This window comes from Orbicella faveolata, unplaced genomic scaffold (assembly GCF_042242905.1).
Source record: "Orbicella faveolata isolate gen_17 unplaced genomic scaffold, um_ofav_v1 contig_46, whole genome shotgun sequence".
Lineage (NCBI taxonomy): Eukaryota > Metazoa > Cnidaria > Anthozoa > Scleractinia > Merulinidae > Orbicella > Orbicella faveolata.
This window is the reverse complement of record NW_028301576.1, coordinates 26590860-26614466: the sequence shown is the minus strand read 5'-3', so window position 1 is coordinate 26614466 and position 23607 is coordinate 26590860. Positions and strand designations below refer to the sequence as shown.

Below are 23607 nucleotides of genomic sequence, written 5' to 3'. Positions count from 1 at the left end.
CCAATTACTAATAGCAAAGCTAAATTCCCTGTCGTCTAAATTATAGAAGGGAAGAAATTGCAGAGTGTTTACGACATAGAATTTGACAATTTAGAGTGGTACATTAAGAGATTATTTTCTAAGTATTGCTTATCTGGTCGAGGTAGTCCTCAAATTCTTCATGCGTAGTAAAAGCTTCTGTCGCAGACGTTTCACTAACTTTCAGCATGATCTTGCCATTACTGGTCCACAGGAACTTGACATTGTTCTTCCTCTTGTATTCCTTGATTCGTCCAAAGAGCCTTTTACGGTAGCCGGTCAAGGACTCATTTATGTAGATCTTGTTACTTCGAGAGATGGATTCGCCTATTTCAGTTTGTAAAGAAGGCAAATGTCGAATATTCTTTCCAACAAGATGTTTGCATTTCTTAAATACTTCTCTCTTGTCCCTTTGGAGAAATTTAACAATCATTCGATTTTTTACATTTTTCGAGTTTGGAAGCCTGTGAGCAGCAGCAACATGGCTGTCGTTGATCTCAGCCCCAATTAACGTGCCAATTTCTTTAACAAGCTGTATGGGGTTATCATGACTATTTTTCGGGACACCAGTGATCTCTAAGCAATCCCTTCTCAAGTACTGTTGTGTTTCGTCGAGCGAACATTCAATTCGATATAAAGACTCTGCAGTCTTGTTAGCCATGTCCGCCATCTTTGTTTCGCTTTGAGCGAGCCAATAGCTTCCTTGTATTTCTTATCAAGTTTAGTTGCCTGTTCTTTGATGTTTTGCAAAGTTTGCACAACGGTATCATATTTGTTTGATAGAAACTGCTGGGATTTCTCCAAAGTATTGCATCTTTCTGTTAGCAAGGCGATACTTGCTTTCAGCGACTGCATTTCCATCTTGACTTCTTGCCTAATACTTGGTAAAAACTCTTCATTCCATATTCGTCGTAGTTCATCTACCTGCATGATCTTATCCTTCCTAGTCCCTTGGTAGGGTGATTAGTCTCTAGCAGCATAATTTAGTGTCTTAGTCTCTGTTTCAATCAAACTTCATCAGCGCGCCAAAATGAACGGCGGCCATGATGACACCACGTGTCATTCGTGGGACTCAAGCTAAGCGCTTGTACAGTCATACCTTTCATCTGTATGTTTCGGCCTATGCTTTCCTTGCAGGTGGTTATGAACTCAGCATACAACAGTGTTACAGCCTCTAAATTGACACACTTGCCCTTGATAGGTTCAGGCAGGCTTGTTTCCATCAGTTTTTTCTCTGATTTATTCCAAATATCAAATATTGATAGGATGGAGCTTCATTTTGTAGGACTCCATTTATGAACTGCTTTTAGATAACCAGGTAAATGAACTACCACCTTCTTGTATTTTGAAACAGGACAAACATGCTTCTTCCACTTTGATGTCTCTTTGTTTTTCACATCAACATCCAATATCTTGCTAATAACAATAGAAAGAAATTAAATGTAAGAGGGAGCATGTTGTTCCATCTTTTGGCATGAAAGCAGTCAGTCAGTTGTTTGGTGGTAATTCTGCTGACCAGGGAATATCAAGAGAGGGCCAACCATTGTGAACAGGATGTTTACCGAAGCGATAAACTGATCTTTCACGTTCTGAATCAAACAAGTACTCCCAAATAAAGGACTATGTGGAATGCAGCAAAGGTGGTTGTGTATTTCGATTTATTGATAGCTTTGACAGTGGCTTTTAAATGAAACTTTGCCAAAAATCATGTGTAAGGGTTTAACTTGAAAAGGGTCTTTCTTCTGTGAAGAGTTATTTCAAATTTCTATATTTCATTTTTTGTATAATTACTTTACTTTTATTGCTTCAACATTTTTATTTTCCTCAATAAATACTAAACATTCGTTATTAGCTCAGAGAAGAAGAAGAAGAACTGCCCACACCAGGATTTGAACTGCTGACTCTTCCATCCGACTTCCAGTTCCCTGCCTGAATCTTTACACCTGCACCACCCTGTCATAATGAATTGTTGAGAGGGAATAGAGCTTTTAATTCATCACAGTTTGGTTGAAACCGCAGACTGATTGATGATTACTGCAGGCTTTAGTGGTTTGCACTGCAAGCTACTGCGAATCCACATGGTTTTTGTTTTCCGCTGGAAATCATTCAATATGCTCACCAAATGACTAGTTTAGCTGGCCATGTTATGTATGATAGATATTTTGAATGCTGGACAGGTTTTTCATTCTCACTTTCTTAAATTCATTAATTATTCATGACCCAATCACCTTGCATCAATTGGGTCAGGTGCATGTATTTTGATACCCAATGAACATACCGATCAAGACACTTTCGATTAGTTCAAAAACTGATCAAGACACTGATCAAGAAACTTGAATTTTAATCAGTCTTAATACTAAATACAGTATATTTGCCGCTTCAATTATTACTTAATATGAAGCCCTTTTCGAACGCCGTCCTTCATCTCAGCATCTAAGCAACGTCGGAACAGGACAAACCTTCAAAAAACAACACACCAAATTCAATTCCCAAAACAGTGCATATCAAAATTCTGAACAATGCGGTCTAAAAGTTGTCAATTACCTTGTGTCACTAGTGTCCAGAGGATTCAAAGCTTCAGATCCATTTTTCTGCTCCAAATAACGCTTGAGGGCACAAATGATACCATAAACAGTCTTGAGAGGGTATCTTGCAGCGGACTTTTTAGCTACCTCCATCATGAATTTTGACAACCAATAGTTCAGCGACAGCGTTCACCAATAGTTCAGTGTCCAGTCCGGCAATATCTGCACTCAGAGTGGTAACCTTGTGTAAATCATAGTCCTTGAAGAGACTACCACAATCTAATACTGGAACTTTAACCTCTCTTAACCTCTGCAATTTGGCAAGAATGCTCACAGCCCACTTGTTTTTATACTTAGCTGAAGCTGGAACGGCATTATTCACCAGAACATTTTCTTGAGAAGTTGTAGGAATGCGAAATTGTTCTGATCTGGACTCGACCTCCATCACGCGCTGTTATGTTAATCTACCAAAAAACCCACCCGCATCGCTGCATATTAAATATTCATTTTATTTACCACAAATAAGGAACAAACAATAGCCTATTGAGCACGCCTTCTAATTACCTATTCTTCAGAAACAATTCTACTAAATTTTCACACTGGTTTGAGAAGCCAGCTCAAAAACTTGTGCTTCGTTTTTCATCAGGGGTTCCAAACACCTCAAAACAATAAAAGCACTCTGCCTTCGGCATCATGCTTTCATCCGTTTCTTTTTGTTTGGAACCCCTGATGAAAAACTCGCACTCGTTTTTGACCTATTACCTCCACTGAGGTCAGGAAATCACTTGGTGTGTACTCATGCTTGTAAAAGTCATCTGACTGCAAAGCGGATGGTCTGTTCATTTTGCTCAGTTTGGGGCCTGCTCGTGTGTGAGTAATTTCTATCCCCTCATTCAATGTTTTTTAGGCAAAGAAGGGATGAAAATGTTTGGTTCCTAATGACAGAAACATCAATAACCCTCGACTTGATAGGGTAATTCTAAAGGAAAGGAGATATAGAATAAATGTGGATTTATAGTTCAATATTTGTAAAGTATGGTGTACGTAATACATTCCGTTTTTTGTTAGTATTTGTTACAGTTGTAACAATCAAAACAGCTCAAGTGTTTTGCTAAGTGGATCCACAGTCTATTTTGACAATGTTATGACCAAATTCATGATCAATAACAGGACAGGCACAGGAAAAATGGATGTCAATTTGTTAAACTGGTAATTTCAACATGCGTGACAAATGTCTTTAGCTTTCCTCTTTATATCCTTGATAAAGTCCATCTTCATCAGGAAATTTCTTATGGCTTGACGTGCACAACAATTTAACAGATACTGTTTAGAACTATCAAGATAGCCTCAGACCAGACGTGTAGATTGCGTGTAGGCAACTGACCTTAGGAACCTACGTGAACATGAAAAACAGATAACAATCTTACAGTTATCAAGCATACAACCATGACAAAAAAGTTAGCCTTATCAACTGCAAAATTAAACATGCTTAAAAGTATGTTACATTATTTGTAATAAAAAATTGTTTCTGGAACCTCAAGAACCTATTTGTTAAGGCACAAATCACTAAATCCCAGGTGGGGTGTTATGCGTTGTCCCTTGTTGTTGATTTCAGACATTATTTCAGTACATCTGTCAATCTCTTGACAGGAGTGACACTCCTCTGCTTTTGTTACCAGGATGACAGAACAAAATGAACACAAGCACCTTTCAGAGGAAATGATATGAAATAAATTAATTCATTGTACATGGAAAGCACCAAGAACATGTCCAACAAAGCAGACAAGAGTATGTTAGCTTACTCATTGCTAGAAAACAACCAAAGCAAAATCAGTCTTGTAAATCGACTGCAATAAGGTACTTACTATTCTTGAAACCAGTTCAAAACAACGTATAATTATACATACGCTAATCAGTTTGGTACACTGTTCTGGTGTTTCTTGAGGGGCTGGCCGTTCTTCCCTTAAGTTTTAGTGGTTGACTTTTTAAAGTTCTTTGACATCTTCTACAGAAAACATTTGACAAGGGTTTCCCGTCGGAGTGGTTTTGATGAAGATTTTGCCATCAAATGTCCACACTTTGTTGACCTTTCTGTCGTGCCTTTTTTCTACCTCAAGACCCATCATCTCTTTGTGATACAGGGTTAAATTCTCGTTGATATAGATTCCCTTTGGGTGAGCCATAGTTTCTTGCACCGAAGAGACAGAGGAACCAGGGAAGACATTTTGAACAGATACAGCTTTTAGATTAGTACAGTCTTTATATACCTTCGATTTGACCTTATGAGTTACGAATTTCACCAGGACTGGTTTTTCTCCTCTCTTACGTCCAATTCGGTGCGCAATTTGTATGTCGTCCTCCTGTATTTCAACACTGATGGCTTGGGCAATTTTACATACAACTTGGTCTGTTGGCAAATTAACTTCATCGGGAATACTGTGGGACTCTTAAGGAGTTTTTCCTAGAGTATTGTTCCAAATGACTGAGGTTTACCTGAATGTCTTGTAACTTGTCTGTGTGTTCTTTGACATAATTATTTGCTTGTTTTGGTTAGTTGTTTCTCCAGCAACGCTATATATTTATTCTCTTTCACCAGCTCTTGTTTAAGATTTGTCACCTCTTGCCTGTTCCTTTCCACCCTGTTCTTAAGGTCAGCAACGTCAGTGCCAGCAGCTGTTTGATTGTGCCTTGGACTTCAATAAGTATTTGGTGAATATCTTCGTTCTAAGCTTGGCTCATCTACTTGCAACATGGCTGGTGATTCGATGCCTGCTGGCAGAGACGCCATTACACATGTAACCTTGTGTTCCAGTGAAATTCCCTCGTCAAAAGAGTCAAGTTCGGTTCTTTTCTTTGTAGTTGTTTCTGACATTGAGTTTAAGAGTAAAACTTCCAAAGTGGCTACCAAAAATCTTTGATTTCACATGTCCAAGGAGAACGGATAGTGGAGCTCATCAAACACGTCCGTTCATCACAAGGCCCAGACTCTTTCCAGCAAAAATTAAAAACTTGTTTGCCATACACGTAATCCTTTATTTTAAACAATTGTAGATTTACTTGGATAAACAACAAAACAAAAACAACCGAATGCAGCTGCCCTTTTCATTCTTGGGATCTACCATGTAAGCTTTACAGATGTGGAGTATCAGTGGAGAAAGAGAAAATCCAACACATCATTCTCAAATCAAGCGGTTTCTGAACTCTCCTTTGCCAAAAGATTACTGTGCTTTGTCAAGGATGCTAACTCACACCAATCGTTCCGCATTCTATGAGGATCTAAAGAAATATGGAAAGGTTACTGGACTTTGCTAGCTGCTCAGCCCTGAGCCACCTGTCGTCAGCAAGCTGCCCATGCCTTCTATGGAGGAAATTATTTAATGTAACAAATTTCTTTGGGCTGAGGAATTCAAGACCAGTTGGATTGTTTGGTTTGCAGTTCCAAACTAGATGAAGAAAACATGGTAAGGATTGGTGAGATAACAGTTGGCCAAAGGAGCAACCCTACTCAGAATATCGCAAGAAGGGGCCGACTTACCGCCAGTAACTTAATGCGAAAAGAATCACCCCTTCACTACTGAAACGTCTTCTTCTTGGAGAATAGGATTTGTTGATTAAAGTGATTTAGTGGGGAGTGGACAATGAAGAGGAAGCCATTAGAGAATTCACTCCCAAACAGGGAAAACAGTAAAAGAAACTGGTATCTGGTTCTATTCTTCTGGAATGCTTGGGGCATTGTTGATGATGAGACTGTTTTGGAGAGGCTTTGAAATCATAAACATTTTGCGTTAAAAAAAGTGAAAGTTGGTAGGGTTATGATTGGAAAAAAGAGCATCTCTACTGGCACCAAGTACAGGGAGAAATGTACTTTTCACGTAGAAAGTTTTGTTATTTTGTTGTATGGACTACAAAAGATGTAGCTTTTTTATTTCCAAAATTAGTGGAAGGGGAATATTGAGGTTGGCTGATATTTAGTCTTTAAAGCATGTAGGTCTAGTAAATGCTACAGATATCGCCTCCAAGGTGGCTCCATCAAAGTAGACGGTGCTCTGCATGTCCTTGTGGAAGGCGGTGATGAGGGCGAGGAGTTTTGGTGGGCAGCCGATCTTCTGGAGGATTTGGAAGAGCCCACTACGACTGACCAGGTCAAAGGCTTTTGTCAGGTCCACAAAAGCGAGGAACAATGGCTGCTGCTGCTCACGACACTTCTCCTGCAGCTGGTGGAGGGAGAAGATCATATCTACTGTGGATCTGCCGGCTCTGAAGCCACACTGGGACTCTGGATAAACTCGCGAAGCAAGAGTCTGCAGGCGACCCAGTGCGACACGTGCAAAGACTTTGCCTACAATGCTGAGGAGTGAAATGCCGCAATAGTTATTACAATCACTCTGGTCACCCTTGTTTTTGTAAAGGGTGACTATACTAGCATCTCTCATGTCTTGTGGGATGTGTCCTTTCTCCCAGCAATGGCAGAGGAGCTCGTGAAGTGGCTGGAGGATGGAAGGTTTGCCATGCTTTAGGACTTCTGCTGGTATGCTGTCCAACCCTGGTGCCTTGCCACAGGCGAGGTTGTCAATGGCTTTGCTGAGCTCCTCTAGTGTGGGCATCTCGTCTAGCTCCTCCATGGCTGGAAGTCTGGGCAAGGCATCAAGGGCAGCGTCTGTCACGATGTTCTGGGTCGAGTAGAGCTTGAGATAGTGCTCGACCCAACGCTGCACTTGCTTGCTCTGGTTGGTGATGACTTTGCCAGACTTCGCTTTGAGCGGTGCCGTTTTGACACTCGTAGGGCCGGTGGCCGTCTTGATCCCCTCGCACATCCCTTTGGCGTAGCCACAGTTGGTGGCTGTCTGGATCTTGGCGCACAGGTTCTGCCAGTACATGTTAGCACAGCAGCAGGTGGTCTGCTGGGCTTTGCTCTTAGCTACTCTGAGGGCGTCGCGTGTGCTATGGCAAGAGTTCTGCTTGAATGCCAGCAGGGCTATCCTTTTGGCTTCAGTGACTGGCTGCATTTCATCCCAATGCGCCTCGAACCAGTCAGCATTCTTGCGCTCTTTTTTCCTGAAAGCGGACATGGCCGAGTCGTAAATAGTGTCGCGGAGGTGAGACCATTTGGTGTCTGTGTCTTCGGTTGTAGGCTGGTCAGCAAACTTCTTCTGAAGGGTCTCAGCAAAGCTCTGAGCCTTGGCTGGTTCGGCAGTAGTGCAGGTGTTGATGCGAGGGCGACCCTTAGACTTGGCATGATGGATCTTACGCGGCTTCAGCCTGATCTTGCTGCCAACGAGGGAGTGATCCGAGTCACAGTCTGCGCTGTGGTAGCTTCGCGTGTGAAGGACACTGCTGAGGTCCGCTCTCCTGGTGATGATGAGGTCTAGCTGGTGCCAGTGGCAGGACTGGGGATGTCTCCAAGACACCTTGTGCAGCTCCTTGCACTTGAAGTAGCTGTTGGTGATGCAGAGGCCATGGTGGCAGCAGAGTTCCAACAGTCTCTGACCGTTCTCATTCAACTTGCCAACACCGAAGTGGCTGAGACAGGTGGGCCATGCTTGCCAGTCAGATCCAATGCATGTGTTGAAGTCGCCTAGCAGGTATAGGCTTTTGGAGTGGGGAATTTGGGACACTGTCTCCTCCAAGGCCTCGTAAAACTGATCTTTGGCCTCTGGGCTGGACGTGAGGGTCGGGGTGTAAACAGACAGGAAGTTGACAGAACCAGTCGATGTCTTCATGCGGAGGGTGAGGAATCTTTCACTGCCTCCAGTCGGCGTTTCTGTAGTGGGGAGCAGCGAGTTCCTCACAGCAAAACCTACACCATGTTGCCTCGGCTCGTCCTGGGACAAGCCTTGCCAAAAGAAGGTGTAGTCTGATTCTCTAAGAGAACCGCTATCGGCCAGCCGAGTCTCCTGGAGAAGGCAACGTCGATGTTAAGTCGTGTCAGCTCCTTGTTGATGATGGCAGTCTTGCGGGAGTCATCCATCTGCTGAAGGTCGGCAGAGAGTCCGGGGCACATGGTACAAACGTTCCAGCTTGCGATTCGAAGAGCTGGAGTCTTCATTGTTGTTTTTCTTTTGTGACTGCCTGGTGTGAAGTTGTGACTCACTTGTCGGGGAGGTCCCCTAAGCCCTACACACCCAGTAGAGCAGGCAAGCCATGGCGGGGCGGCACCTTACTGGCTGGGGGCTGCCCAGCTTGAGGTGGGCGGTAGCTGCCCAATGAAGCTATGAGGGCTTCTCCCACCGTCGGAAGAGACCCCTGGCACTCCAACCTACGCCAATCAGTCGGAAGCTTAGAACCAGTAAACTGTCTCATCCCGTGTTGTAAAAATATATCTACTGATTGGTTTAACTTTTGTCCTGGCAACGCGCTGTTCACCACTATCTATATAAAACAGTATATATAACAGTAACTTCGTATTTGTTATTAGTCACTCACTCTCACTCACTCACTGCCCATTGTGCCCACTGGCATGTAGGGCAGCATTTGTTATTAGTAGGTGGTTAAGTATTTAAATAATTTGTAAGAAATTGAAAAGGATGCAGTTCAGGATGAGAGCCATTACATCAGAATCTGGAAATTGCATTTGTATACTTGCTAATTAGTGAAATGCAATGAAACGTTTCGATATAAATGTGTATCAAGTTACACTTTGTTTGAAGGGAGTGGGTACAATGTTTGCTCACGAAAATCAAGGCATGCACCAGGCCTATAAATTACGGTCTAGGGAAAGGGTTAGAAATTTGTCTAATACTCTGGTTCAAGTCATACCCTAAGATTCTTTAGTAGAATTCTATTACTATACTAATGCAAATGCTGTAATCTGATTGGCTGAGCCATTGCACACTCATCCGTTAGTGTGCAGTAGCTTGGTATGATCGACAACATTGCAACACTTCCTCGATTCTACGAAGTTTTCAAGGAACATTCAGAAACAAATGGATAAACAAAATTCCTTAGAAGACTAAAAGGAAGGCATTTATGTACAGTTTCTTAAATTAAAAAGGCTCAAAATTTTTGAAAGAAACTGATAAATGTAACATGAACGAAAAGGAAAACTGTTTGCCTTCACAACACAACACCGAAGCACGTACGCTTCGTTCACACACGCACATGCGGTGCAAGCGCGGTGAGTCATTAGGGCTCAGGCCCCATGCTACACTATCCCCCGCCACTTAAGAGCAGGATTAGTTCCTTTGAACTCAGTAACTTTAACGGGTAAAAGTTCTAACAAAGTCCATGGGCTAGACTGGCTAGCACACAACTGTTCTAACATAGTCTCTAAGCCAAGGTGGCTCTCTCCTTTCATGCATCGGTCTTTGACTCGGATCAGCAACTGGTGAGCTACTCTCCACAGGAGTCTTGGGCTGATGTGGAATTTCGGCAACTGGAGAATCTGGGACATCAGCATTTTGAGAAGCAGGAATCAACACACTAGTATCCTCGCGAGCATCCGGCTGGCGTTCGGTGACTGGAGAAACAGGACTCAACACACTAGTATCCTCGCAAGCATCCGGCTGGCATTCGGTGACTGGAGAAACAGGAATTTCCAACCATTCCAACTCAACCTCGCCAGAGTTTACTGGCGTTCTCCGCACCTGGCCACTGAGCTCTTGCGATGAAGGAGTAAGAGTCTCCTGAGGGGGAGAATGACACGGTTTCAAGTAGTTGAAGTGGACCACTCTCCTTTGCCGACGCCTTCCAGGCTTTCTTTTCTCCTCCTCAATACGATAGGTAACATCAGACAAGGCCTTTATGACCTTCCAGGGGCCACACCAAGGCTTAAGGAACTTCTTCCTCCTGACCCTGGTTCGGTTTCTGTACCACACCCGGTCTCCAGCATGGAACTGCTGACCATAGCACTTGGTGTCATAATAGGCTTTCTGAGATTTCTGTGCTCGCTTAAGGTTTTCTCTCACTAGCTGCTCTGTTACCTCCACCTGAAACTTCTGCTGAACAACATACTTCGGATATGTTTTCACTGACACGGGAAACACCGAGGTCTCTAACTTAAGGGCAACATCCAAAGGCAAGATGGCTTCTCTCCCAAACATTAGGTAATAGGGGGTGAATCCCGTCAACTCATGGACGCTGGTATTATAGGCCAACAAGGCCTTTGGAACACAGTCTGCCCAATCACGGCGATGATCGGATATTAGCTTAGACAAGATCTTTACGAGGGACTTGTTCAGCCTCTCCACCTGGCCATCTCCTTGGGGGTGGTACGGTGTTGTCCGTGTCTTAGCTGCTACAATCAAGTCACACAGTCCTCGGAAGACTGCTCCGTCGACATTAGCACCCTGATCACAGTGTAAGTTCTCAAAACATCCAAATCGGCAAATGTACTCATCCATCACCTTCTTTGCAAGCGTGACTGCTGACGTATTTCTCACCGGGAATGCTTGGGCAAATTTTGTAAAGTGGTCTGAGACCACAAGCAACCACTCATGGCCCGAGCTAGACCTTGGTGTAGGACCAACAATGTCAATAGCTACTCTCTGCAGAGGATGGCCTGACTTGACACTGATCAAGGGAGCTTTGGGCACTTTAGGGGGGTCGTTGACTTCACATGGTCCACACCTCTTGACGTGGTTTTCAACATCCTCCCTCAACCCATGCCAAAAGAATCTTTTCCGCACTCTCTCTATGGTTTTCGTCACACCAAGGTGGCCTGCAGAGGGAGCAACATGAAGGGCTACAACACTTTCAGGACAAGACTTTCTGGCAAGCAAAGCTGCTGGTGAGTTTCTTGGCCCGTCTCTTCATCCTCCCAGTGCCTGAACACCAGACCACCCCTGACAAGTAGCCGGTTCCACTGTGACCAGTATGACAGCAGCTTGCGTCCACCTCCCTCGACGTCACACCGGGGAGGCCTGACACCGACCTCAAGCCACTTCACAACTTAAGAAAGGACCTCATCTTGACTCTGGGCCACTTGAATGCTCTCATTAGAAAGGGGATCCACGCTCACAGACTGGACCCACACAACATCGCTCCCCACTTCAGGGTGCACCATTTCTTACTCGGCCCAGGGGAGACAGGACAGACCATCACCATTGTTATGCGAACTACCAGGGCGATGCTTCACTTCAAAGTCAAAGTCACTCAACCGTTCAAGCCACCTAGCCACCTGGCCCTTAGGATTCTTAAAGTTCCTTAGCCACTGTAAGGCATTATGATCAGTTCTGGTGAGAAAGCGTCTCCCATAGAGATATGTTTCAAAGTGTTCCGAGCCCCACACAAGGGCCAAAAGTTCCTTCCGGGTAGTACTGTAATTCCTTTCTGCCTTTGTTAGCACATGTGCAGCAAAGGCTATAACACGCTCTTTTCCACCTTCAACCTGTGATAACACTGCCCCCAACCCACTGTCACAGGCATCGGTGTCCAGGATAAACGGCACATCCAATTGTTGGAAAGCAAGTATTGGGGCATTTGTCAAGTGGCATTTAATGGACAAAAAGGCTTCCTGGCATTCGGCTGACCATGTGAAATTATCTCCCTTCTGTTCTGCTCTGTACAGCGGGCACACAACCTGGGCATAGTTAGGCACAAACTGTCGGTAGTATCAGCTGTGCCCAAGAATGCTTTCAACTGGCGGGGATCTGAAGGTACAGGCCACGTATTTTCTCTGGGTCGGTAGATATACCATCCCGAGTCACGACGTGACCTAGCACAACCACCCGATCAGACAACAGCTTGCATTTCTTAGGATTAATCTTCAAGCCAGCTTCTGCCAAGTGGGACAGAACAAGTGCGAGCCTCTCCCTGTGTTCCTCCAGTGTTCAACCAAAGACTATGATGTCATCTAGATAAACTAGACAGTCTGACCAGCACAAACCCTTGAGGACAATGTGCATAGCCCGCATGAAACAAGCCAGTGCATTTGTAAGACCAAAACTCAATCGACAGAACTGGTAAAGGCCATCCGGGGTCGCAAATTCTGTTTTCTCACGGTCTTCCACATCAATGCCTATTTGCCAGTACCCTCTTAGCAGATCAAGGTGGGAGAACCACTGCGCTCCCGCCAAGCTCTCCAATATATCGTCACACCGAGGAAGCAGATACAGGTTGCGTTTGGTTACAGAATTCAGAGCACGGTAATCCACACAAAAATGCTGGCTGCCGTCAGTCTTGGCTACCAACACAACTGGAGAGGACCATGGAGATTCGGAAGGCTCTATTATCCCAGCCTCCAGCATCTCGTCGACTTGTCAACGCATTTCTTCTCTCTTGTGAAAAGGGACTCTACAGGGTGGCACCTGGATTGGTCGTGCGGAACCTGTGTCAATGGTGTGCTGCACTCCCTTTGCAGTACCTAAATCCATCGGTCCTCTCGAGACAGTTAGCATGGGTGGCCAGTACTTTGTAATGCCGGCGTTTTTCTTCCTCAGGTACTGACTTGCAGTTGATTGGGAATAGTTCTTCCGTTGACTTGCAGCAGCTTTCAGTCTTCCATGTGAATTGTACTGCACCATTTAACTCCAGGTAGAACACTCGCATCTTTCTCAGAGGAAACTGAAGAGACAATTTTGTAGCCCATACTTGTACGGCCCTCTTTGGACGACTCCCACTCACTCTCCAATGGGTGGAGACTTCCTATGTTACTGCACCTGTAGACCCTTATTCGCTGGTTGGATGGATTGAAAACTCGAACCGGGACTCAGCCACCCTTGATGGTTACTGCGGTTCGAAATGCTCCAGCTGCATATCGTTCTGTGAACTTGTCTGAGGGTTCCAGCACACCCACTAACTCATCCAAGCCATTTGCTTCCTGACAAGGTATGTCTGCAACCATGTTTGGTAACAACGTTATGGTTTCGGCCACTGTGATTCTGCAAACCTTGTCAAGATGCCCAAAGACCATCTTGCTGGGTCCTTCCTTAGTATTGACAGTCTCAGTGTCAAAGTCAAGCACACATTTGTGGGTCTTAAGAAAATCTATGCCAACTAATACTTCTGGTGCCAGGCCCCCACACACAAACACCATGTGTTGCGCTACAATACCACCGAGCTTAAGTGTTACCTTTACTGACCCCAGGATATCAAGTAACATATTGTTAGCTCCAAGGACGGGCTTTTGCTCAGGCAGGAGTTTCTCCGTACAGCTCCTAACACGATGATAGTGTGTCACTGATAATTGTAGCCTGAGCACCAGTGTCCAATAAAGCTCGACACCTGACACCATTTACTTCACAGTCCAGAAATGCACCTTGAGAGGGTCTGGGCGCGGTCACTTCTGGTTGCGCCCCGCCCTTCTCAAGTTTCCCTCAAATGGAATGCTCTGCAATGGGCAATCACGGATGAAGTGAGTCCAGCTGCCACACTTAAAACATGCTCTGGGGCCTTGTCTAGATTCCACACCTTCACGCCTCCCTGCACTTAATTCTTGTCCTGCAAGAGGAATATTTTTCAGTTTCTGTAGAATTTCAGCTTGCTGTTGAAAGAGCTCTCTTGCCCATGGTGGGGGCTCTTGAGTCCCCTGTTGAGAACCAGGACCAAAACTTGTCTGAAAGGTGCTGTAACTGGCTGAAGAGGCACCGTCTTCTTCTCCTGAGCTTGTGGTAAGCACTCAGGCACTTCCTTTTTCCAGGACTTTCTGATTAGATTCATAGCACTGTGCAGCAGCCAAGGCCTCATCCAAGGAATTGGGGCCCAGGTCCAAAACTTTTTCACGCAAGCTTATTGGCGTAAGTGCACCCACAAAAAAATCTCTGGTGGTACGATTTAAAATTTCCAGGGGGTCATCCAGGTAAGCTAGCTCCACGGGACGAGAAATATCACATCTCAACTTGTGCAAATCCTTGTTGGCTTGTCTCGACTTGGCCCGTAAGGTAGAAATATGCACTTGACGAGATTCCTTGGGATGAAAACGATCTGTCAGGGCCTGCTCGACTGTCACCCATGTGCCGGTTTGACCCGTCGGTAAACTGTAATACGTTTGTTCGGCAAGACCCTTCAAATACGCCGGCAATATCTGACATTGCAGTTCCCGATTCTATTTGTTAAGTGCCACAATACTTTTAAATTTCCTCAGCCAAGCCAGCCAATTTTCCCCCGGACCAGCCGAGAAACTTTAAGACTTGATTCGAAGTGCACTGTGTACATCGGGCGAGCTGGCTGAGCTGGACGAGCTGGCCGAAGCAGATGCTGAACTCTCGCTTTTCGTGGCAAGTTTCACTTTCATTTGGGCTAGTTTCGCCTCCAACGCTTTGACAGTTTCTTCCATGGTCTTTCCTTTCACAAAAAAAGATCCCACCGCTGCCACCAAATGTAACATGAACGAAAAGGAAAACTGTTTGCCTTCACAACACAACACTGAAGCACACACGCTTCGTTCACACACACGCACACGCGGTGCAAGCGCGGCGAGTCATTAGGGCTCAGGTCCCACACTACAAGCATGCATACACAACTGCAAATGTCAAACTGTCAATTCAGTGCATGCAAATTCTCAAAAGCGTGAAGTTTAACACTAAGACCAGAAATAATTGGAACTGTTACTTGAAAGAAATTTCAGTTAGAATTATACTAAAATAATTAGTTTATTCTCTCTCAATTTCTGTTTAACAATTAGATTACGAGCCTGAGATTTCTATTGCGTGATAGTTGACGAGGGCGCAGCCCTCGTCAACTATCATGCATAGAAATCAAGAGCAGCTAATCTAATTGTTTTAGTATAAATCTACCAGTTGTCTAAAACTTTATCGAAATCCTCCTTACAGACACTTCAAAAATGCCAAGAAGCAGTCGTCGTTTTGTCAACAAGGGCACACTGCTACGCCACTCATTATCTAGCCATCACAAAATAGCTAGTGAGTAGCGTCGCCAATCAGAGAACGGCATTCGTGATAGAACGCTAGTATAATTATACTGAGAGACAATATTTGATTCAGCCTACAGCCTCATCAACTATCACCTCAGAAATCTTGAGTGCATAATCTAATTGTTAATAAGAGGTCAAGCACATTAAGGTCTGGATCATAGAAAATAGTTGATTCATGAAAATGTCAGTGGACCAAAATTTAGCAGTCCTGCCTACTGAACATCCGTAACATTTTCAAGTGTAGCCAACATTTGAGGAATTGGTGGTGGTTGACAAAGAAGCAGGTCAACCATTTTGATCCTGTAACATTTGGAATAAGCATATCCCTCATTTTGCAGATGGTTGAAGGTCACTAATTTCCCCCAAAACACTGGACCACTCCTTAATATGAAATCAAGGACACTCCACTCTAAATGTAACAAAGGTAGATAATTAAAAAACCTGCACTACTGATCAACAAGAGTGGAATTCTGTACCAATTCACCGACATGTAAGAAAGGACTCCAATTTAGTTGTGAGCAGAAGAAAATATACATGTCAGCGTAGTAAAACAATTCAGGATAACCATAACCCACATGACTTCTCAGGTTCTGCTGTTTCCTGTTAAATTCTTGATGCAGGCCTTAAAGGGCTTGAGAGGGAATAGTTTGACTGTCTCCATGACATTCCCAATCTGTTACGTTGTAGTTCCATAGGAACTCTACGGTTTCGGGAATGTCATGCAAGGCAACCAAAAACACTCTCGCTCTTCCTAAATTTTTTAATGCTACAGAGGGTCTCAAATTTGTGCGATTTCAAGAGGGGTTGATTAGTGCCCCCCCAAGTTGGCCTGGTTTCTTTGTTGCCTTGGTAGGGATCAATCCTAAAAACAAAATAGGAAACAAATAATATGCATTATCAAATCATGTATACTTGAATTTTAGCCATGGCTATAGGTTTAGTCTTGACTTATATAGACAAGTTGATCAAACTCGTTTTATTTTTCAAGTTACCATCAATTTAAGGGTCACGAAGGTTTGCGAGATAGCTCTGTTAATGAAATGCCTTTTGAAGATCTCGAGTCAAACAAGGTACTTACGCAATTTGGCGTCCTCCACTTTCAATGACCATCAGGTGTAGTTCTCCTTGCGTATGGCCGCTTCTACTAAGGAAACATGCTTTCCTTGATATTCCACCACTATTTCGCCTCTTTCGATGTCCCAGTTTGTAGAGGCACAGTGACCTGCCCCTCTGGGTTCACGGGGAACGTCATGGATCTGTAAAATGAAAGAATGGATAAATATTCAGGAAGATGACAAAACATGTTCGTAAAAACATTAAAAACCTTGTTTGACTCTGGTAACTTCGTATAAAGCCTTAGCATCGTTTAGAAATCTTTGGAATAGCTTTTGTGACTTGGATGTTTATTGGTAACCCTGGGAAATATTCTAGAATTTCAGTTGAGATCTGGTAAACTTGGCCAATCTTTGTTGAAAAAAACTTGGATTGACCCCCATGATATTCGGAAGCCTTCCAATAGTTGTTATTCATCTTTGAAATACTTTGGATTATGTTGGAAAAGTAATCTCATATCATTTGCAAGTCAGTTGTATACGGTATTGCCTCCTTGGTTTGTATGGTACATGTAATAAATAACTCACTGTTAAAAAAAACCTTGAAAAATATTTTGCTTTGGTTGGTAAAATAAAACTCACCTCTATCGGGGGTAATGGTGGAGGATTTGCGGCCATGTAATTGTGAACCCATTGTAGGGTGTCACACCCACCAAATGCATATCCTGGGTGGCTCCGACGAGTGTGGCAGAGTTTAATTCCTTGGTATCTGTGTATGCAATTTCTCATGTCTGTCTGCACTTGCTGTCCCTTTAGTTGACTGTGAGTCAAAATGGTGTTTTTCAGTTGCTTAAAAAAAACACGTAAAATGTGCAAATAGTTTCCCCAGTTTGTTTCTTTCTAAAGCCAAATACTCTGATCTTTGACGTCATTCATTCATTCAAAAAAATATCTATTTCATTCTCTTCACTCTTGTTTGAAACATATAATCACAGACCTATAAATGAAGCAGATTTTAAAGCAATTATCGCTGCGAAATACTCACTCTGTTAAAACCATTTCTCTTCATTAAATATTTTGTTTTGTCACCACCGCCTGCTCAAATTCCATTCACAATCGGATTTTCATTAATATGCTTCATTGTGCCCATCACTTTAATTTGTTGTGTCGAGGCTTTGGATGCTCTTGAAATTGCTTGTTCCAGCATAAGCTTATAATCCCTCATATACTAAACACGAGCTTGTCTTGCATCATGTTGTTGACTGCTGAGTACTCGGATAATGTCACCATGTTTTTCAATCTAGTTCATGTCCGACAGCTTTTTAATATGTTTCTGTCAAAACCCAAAGCACTAGGTTTGTGAAAACTATCCATGTTTTAACTTCTGACACCATGTCAAAAGATCAAGCCACACCGGAAGTTCCAGCATGCCCATGCATTTCCAAAGTTCAGTGTAACAAATAATAATAATAATAATAATAATAATAATAATAAAATATTTATATAGCGCCAATATCCTAAAAGTTCAAAAGCGCTTTACAGTTAGAAATATTAAAAACACTTAAGACAAATAAAGTAAAAATAAAAAAATGTCGCTAAAAAGTTATAAAAATGCTTTCTTAAAAAGGAACGTTTTTAGTTTATGTTTAAAAAGGGACACTGAGGAGCTGTTCTTGATGTCAGACGGAAGAGTGTTCCAAAGTGTAGGAGCTGCTACAGAGAAAGATCTTGCGCCATATGTTTTCAAATTGAAGTGCGGAATGGAAAGAAGTTCTTTAGAAGATGAACGTATGTCAAGTTATAAAGGGAATAAATCACAGCTCAGGCTAAATAGTGATAAGAAACTTTTAATGCCGAGTTGGCACTCGCACACTACCAAAGTATATCCGTTGCACGAGGTTCTGCTCGTCACGTGAGTGCCTGATCACATGATGTGGTCACGCTTGTCACGTCACATCCCCTTCCCTTACAAAATTAGCAAGAACAAAAACAATAGGGTCCAACAATAAACTAAAGCTATTTCAAGTGTTTCAAGTCAATGTTCAAGTGTTCAAGATAAGTCATAATCTTCAAGCCATGCTGGGGCACGTCTGTCTCTCTCTGAGCATCTGGGCTGGAAAGCAGGTATGGGATCTTCGTTGACCGGGACAGATTCTGTGGCGGGGATTGAATCATTCACTTCAATCTCAGGGGTCTGGGTGTGGATCTGTCCTGGCAGGAACTCTGGTAAATCTGGTGGCTTGCTTTCATTCTCAGCTTGATGAGGCTCATCGATGGGGCTGCATGGTTCTGGTGACGGCTCCATAGTAGACCGCAGCTGGCGGCGGTTTCTACGGAAGCGCCGTCCTTCCACCTCAACTTCGTACGACCGTCGGGCAAGAGGGCGCGTGCAGTGACCTAAGCTCCATTTCTTCTCCCCAGGCAACTTCATGTGGATTGAATCACCTGTCTTTAAGAGGGCAAGGTTCTTGATGCCTCTGTTGTACTGCTTGCACTGCAATCTTTTCCTAGCTGCTAGGTTACTCGCCGTCATCTTAATGTCACTGTTTGGCCTGAGGAGCACTGCAGCTGTTGGTAGCAAAGTATGAGTGCGTCGACCCATTAGCCTCTGAACTGGCGAGGTACTGAACCCCTCACTTGGGGTGTTGCGCCAATCGAGGATTGCTAATAGTGGGTCTTTCTTGTCGTCCTTCGCTTTCATAAGAAGTCCTTTGCAGGTTTTCACAGCATTTTCCACTTTTCCATTTGACTGTGGATATCTTGGACTAGAGGTTCGGTGATCAAAATTCCACTCAGAGGAGAAACTCTGGAACTCCCGATTGTCAAATTCTGAACCATTATCTGTAATCAGTACTTCTGGAATACCATGGCGAGCAAATTGCACCTTAAGTTGAGTAATAACAGCTTGTGCTGTCTTCTTGTGGATCTCAACCACTTCAAAGAAATTGGACCAGTAATCAACCATGATTAGGAATGTCTGCTGTCCAAGAACAAACAGATCAGCACCAATTTTCTGCCAAGGGCGTGAAGGCAGCTCATGTGGCTGAAGCCCTTCGCGGGCCTGTTCTGGTCGGTATGTTTGGCAGATTGTACAACGAGACACAAAGTCTCTGATTTCAGCACTCATTCGTGGCCAATACAATATTTCACGGGCACGGCGAACACATCCTCCAATGCCGATGTGGCTGCTGTGGAGCTGGTTTAACATTTCCTTTCAAAGTGAAACAGGCACTACAAGCTGTTCTCCACGGAACACCAGACCTTGTGACTCTATCAGCTCGCCTCGCTCATCATAGTATGGCTGAGCAGCAGGGGGGCAATTTTTCTTTTTGGGCCAGCCTTGCTTGATCACTCGGATTAGTTCCTGGATATCAGCATCTTCAGCGACTCGCTGTCGGAAGACATCTCGCTTCGGAGGTTCAACTCGAATATACTCTTCGTGATTCACCATCTCGAGTGCACGAATCTCACAAAACTCGGTCTGAGCCCCATCAGTGGTCTCCAGATATGCATGACTCAAGGCATCTGCAATGTGCATGAGTGTTCCTTTCTTGTATTGAACTTCTAGATTGTACTTTTGTAGGGCCAGGCGCATTCGCTGCAGGCGCTTGGGTGATTTGTGAATTTCCTTCTTGAACACAGACTTCAATGGCTCATGGTCAGTCTCGACAGTGATTTTGTCTCGCCCATAGAGGTATTGGTCGAACTTGTCACATGCCCAAGTGATGGCAAGCATTTCTTTCTCGATCTGCGCATATCGAGACTCAGTGTCAGTGAGGGCACGGGAGGCATAACAGACAGGCTGACCATCTTGTAGCAGTACTGCTCCTAAGCCAGACTGGCTTGCATCGCATTGTACAGTGACCGGCTTGTTTATATCGTAATAACGGAGGACAGGTGCCTCTGTCAGGAATTTCTTGATTGTCTTCATGGCAAGGGAGTGCTGTTCTAACCACTGGAACTCTACATTCTTGTCCTCCAAACGTCTAAGTGGCTCTGTCATCTCTGACAAGTGGGGCATGAACTTAGCAAGATAGGTCACCATCCCCAGGAATCGCTTCAATGAAGTGACATCTTCAGGTTCAGGCATCTGCAATATAGCCTGAATCTTCTCTGGGTCAGGCATTAGCCCCTGAGAAGTGAGTAGATGACCCATGAATTTCACGCTTGATTGGTGCCATTTCACTTTTGCACGATTCAACTTCAAGTTCCACAAACGGCATTTCTCGAGAAAGGCACGCTCATTTCTTGCAAGACTCTGGTTTACTTCATGTTCTGTATTGCCAAATCCGGCAATCAGGAAGTCGTCTGCAATCACTTCCACTCCTTCCAGGTCTTCGACAAACTCGTGCATTGTACGTTGCCAGACTTCTGGCGCTGACGAGATGCCAAACGGCATCCTATTCCATCTGTAGCGCCCAAACGGTGTGTTAAAGGTGGTCTTGTAACTAGACTCAGTGTCAAGACGTTTCTGCCAAAAGCCGTCCTTGGCATCGACAACCGTGAACTTCTTTGCTTGCGAAAGCCGGGTCGCGACCTCCTCCACTGTTGGCATTTGGTAATGCTGTCGACGGATGGCTTTATTTAAATCACGCGGGTCAAGACATGCGCAGCTTGTTGGGCTTGACAATGACCAACATACTGGAAACCCACTCAGTTGGTTCAGTTACAGGTGCAAGAATACCACTAGTTACCATCTCATCAAGTTTCTCCTTGATCTGGTTTCGTAAAGCAACTGGTACACGACGCGGAGGATGTACTACAGGTGGAACTGTGTCATCAGTGACGATGTGGTGCTCGCCTGGGAGGTCACCCAAGCCTTCAAAGACATCTTTGTATTCCTCTAGAATGTCGGCAATCCCTACTGTTACGGCAATGCCAACGCTGGGGGTATCCTCGAGACTACTGACGTTTGATGGGCTATCACAGTCATTAATTGTGATGAGTCCCAGTCCAATACATGTGCTGTATGATAACAGTGGGGCAAGGTCATCTTTTGTAATGTTGAATGGCAACACATTTCTTTTCTCATGGCACCATGTAGGGAGTTCTGTTGACCCCAGTATCTTGTATCGTTCATTGGTGTAAGTTTTAATAAACTTGTGTGAGCAGCGCTTGACTTGTGCCAAATCCACATCACCGGTGGCACGCTGATAATCTTTCAATGAAATGAGATTGCACTCTGCACCTGTGTCTAGTTGGAATGTCACCTGACTTTGGTTGCCTTGCATGCCGACTTCCATAGTAATCAAAAAAAAACTTCTTCAGGTACTTCTTCTACGGTGTTTACCTTTGGGTTGGTTGCTCGGCACCTTGACTGAAAGTGGTTCTTTTGTCCACACTTGTGGCAAGTTTGGCCTTTTGCAGGGCACTGGCGATTTCCATGCTGATATCCACAAAATCTACATTCTGTTCGCTGGATGGGTGGGTCACGTGGCCTTCGTGTGTTCTGAGGTGGCTCATTTCTTTGTTGTGTTCTAACTGCACCAACTGACTCCTGTTCCACTGGCAAACAGCTTTAATTGCTGACTAGTCTGTTCTGCCGCTTTACAAATGTCGATGGCTTTAGACAAGGTCAGGTCGTTTACTCGTAGAAGGCGTTCGCGTACTTTCTCATCTCGGACTCCAAGGACCAAGCGGTCGCGTAAAATCTCGTCCGGTGTGATTTCGTCGTGAGCACAGTTCTTCGCAATCACACGCAGCTCGGTCACGTACGCACTAATGCTTTCGCCTGGCTCCTGTTTACGATTATTAAAACGGTAGCGTTCGTAAATGACTTGAGTGCGAGGTTCGCAATATTCGTCAAATTTAGCTAAGACGTCTGTAATACTGTTTTCACTCTGGCCTTCGCCCCAAGCGAACGTATCAAAGGCTTTGACAGCTTCTTCGCCGATAACCGAAAGCAATGTTGACACTCGAACAAGATTCTCCTGCTTGTAAATTCCAGTCGCAATTTCGTACCTTTGCCATACTTTTTTCCATTGCTTCCAATTACTAGCCAGATTATCATCTACGACGAGCGGTTTAGGTGGCGGCAGGTTCATTGGAGGCAATATCAACGGAGCTACGGCTGACGTTCCTTCAGCGCCTCCTTCAGCAGAATCAGTCATCTCGCCAAATCCAAGATGGCGGCCACGCAGAACAAGCTTCCAATTTCGGTCGACGGCTTACTCACCAGTGTGGCGACGAATGTTCATCACATCATCCAGTAACGAAGCGTGAGAGCCACTTCTGACACCATGTCAAGTTATAAAGGGAATAAATCACAGCTCAGGCTAAATAGTGATAAGAAACTTTTAATGCCGAGTTGGCACTCGCACACTACCAAAGTATATCTGTTGCACGAGGTTCTGCTCGTCACGTGAGTGCCTGATCACATGATGTGGTCACGCTTGTCACATCACAACGTAGCTGACGAGACGGAGTGTAAGGAGTGAGAAGATCACGAATGTATGAAGGTGCCAGATCGTTTAGGGCCTTATACGTGATGAGTAGAATTTTAAAGATGATACGATAGTTAACAGGAAGCCAGTGGAGATTAAACAAAATAGGTGTGATGTGTTCGTGTTTTCTAGAGAGGGTGATGAGACGAGCAGCGGCATTCTGGACGTGCTGTAACTTTTTTAAAAGACAGTTTGGTAAGCCATAGAGTAGAGAATTACAGTTATCCAATTTTGAAGAAACAAACGCATGAACAAGTATTTCAGTGGTGGTCGATGACAGGTACTTCCTTATATTGCTGATATTACGGAGATGATAAAAAGATGATTTGCAAATACTTGCAACATGTTCATTAAAACGAAAATGATGGTCAAAAATGACACCGATGTTTCTTGCTTTCTGTGACGAGCAGATGGTTTCATCGACGACAGAGATTTCTTGAAGGGTTGGTCTCGGTAGATGTTTTGCGGAAATCACTAGAAGTTCAGTCTTATCCTTGTTAAGTTTAAGACGATTAATCAACATCCAGTGATCAATCTCACATACACAGCGCTCGATGTTGGACACAGCTAAATCCTTATCACTGGGTATAGTTGGCTGAAAGGACAGATAAAGTTGTGAATCGTCAGCATAAAAATGATAACTCAAGTTGAATTTTTTTACAATGTCTGAAAGGGGTGAAGTGTAAAGAACGTACAAAATGGGTCCCAACACTGATCCTTGTGGAACACCACATTGAAGAGCATGATCTGAGGAAGCTGCA

At 44.1% G+C, this 23607-nt stretch overlaps 1 protein-coding gene and 2 pseudogenes across 1 annotated transcript; 1 reads left to right on the top strand and 2 right to left on the bottom strand.

Moving 5' to 3' along the window:
* Window positions 1-21: 21 nt before the first annotated feature.
* LOC149099264 (uncharacterized) lies at window positions 22-1079 on the bottom strand (annotated as a pseudogene).
* A 4541-nt stretch (window positions 1080-5620) lies between these two features.
* Window positions 5621-6498, top strand: LOC110065537 (uncharacterized; annotated as a pseudogene).
* A 15382-nt stretch (window positions 6499-21880) lies between these two features.
* LOC149099263 (uncharacterized) lies at window positions 21881-22513 on the bottom strand. Its single transcript, XM_089276788.1, has one exon. It carries the CDS (start codon window positions 22511-22513, stop codon window positions 21881-21883), a length of 633 nt encoding a protein of 210 aa, XP_089132914.1.
* Between the last annotated feature and the right edge of the window lie 1094 nt (window positions 22514-23607).

What these genes read in the sequence shown, in the direction of transcription:
- LOC149099263 (XM_089276788.1), bottom strand. Translation starts at nt 22,513, where the DNA reads ATGACTGATTCTGCTGAAGGAGGCGCTGAAGGAACGTCAGCCGTAGCT.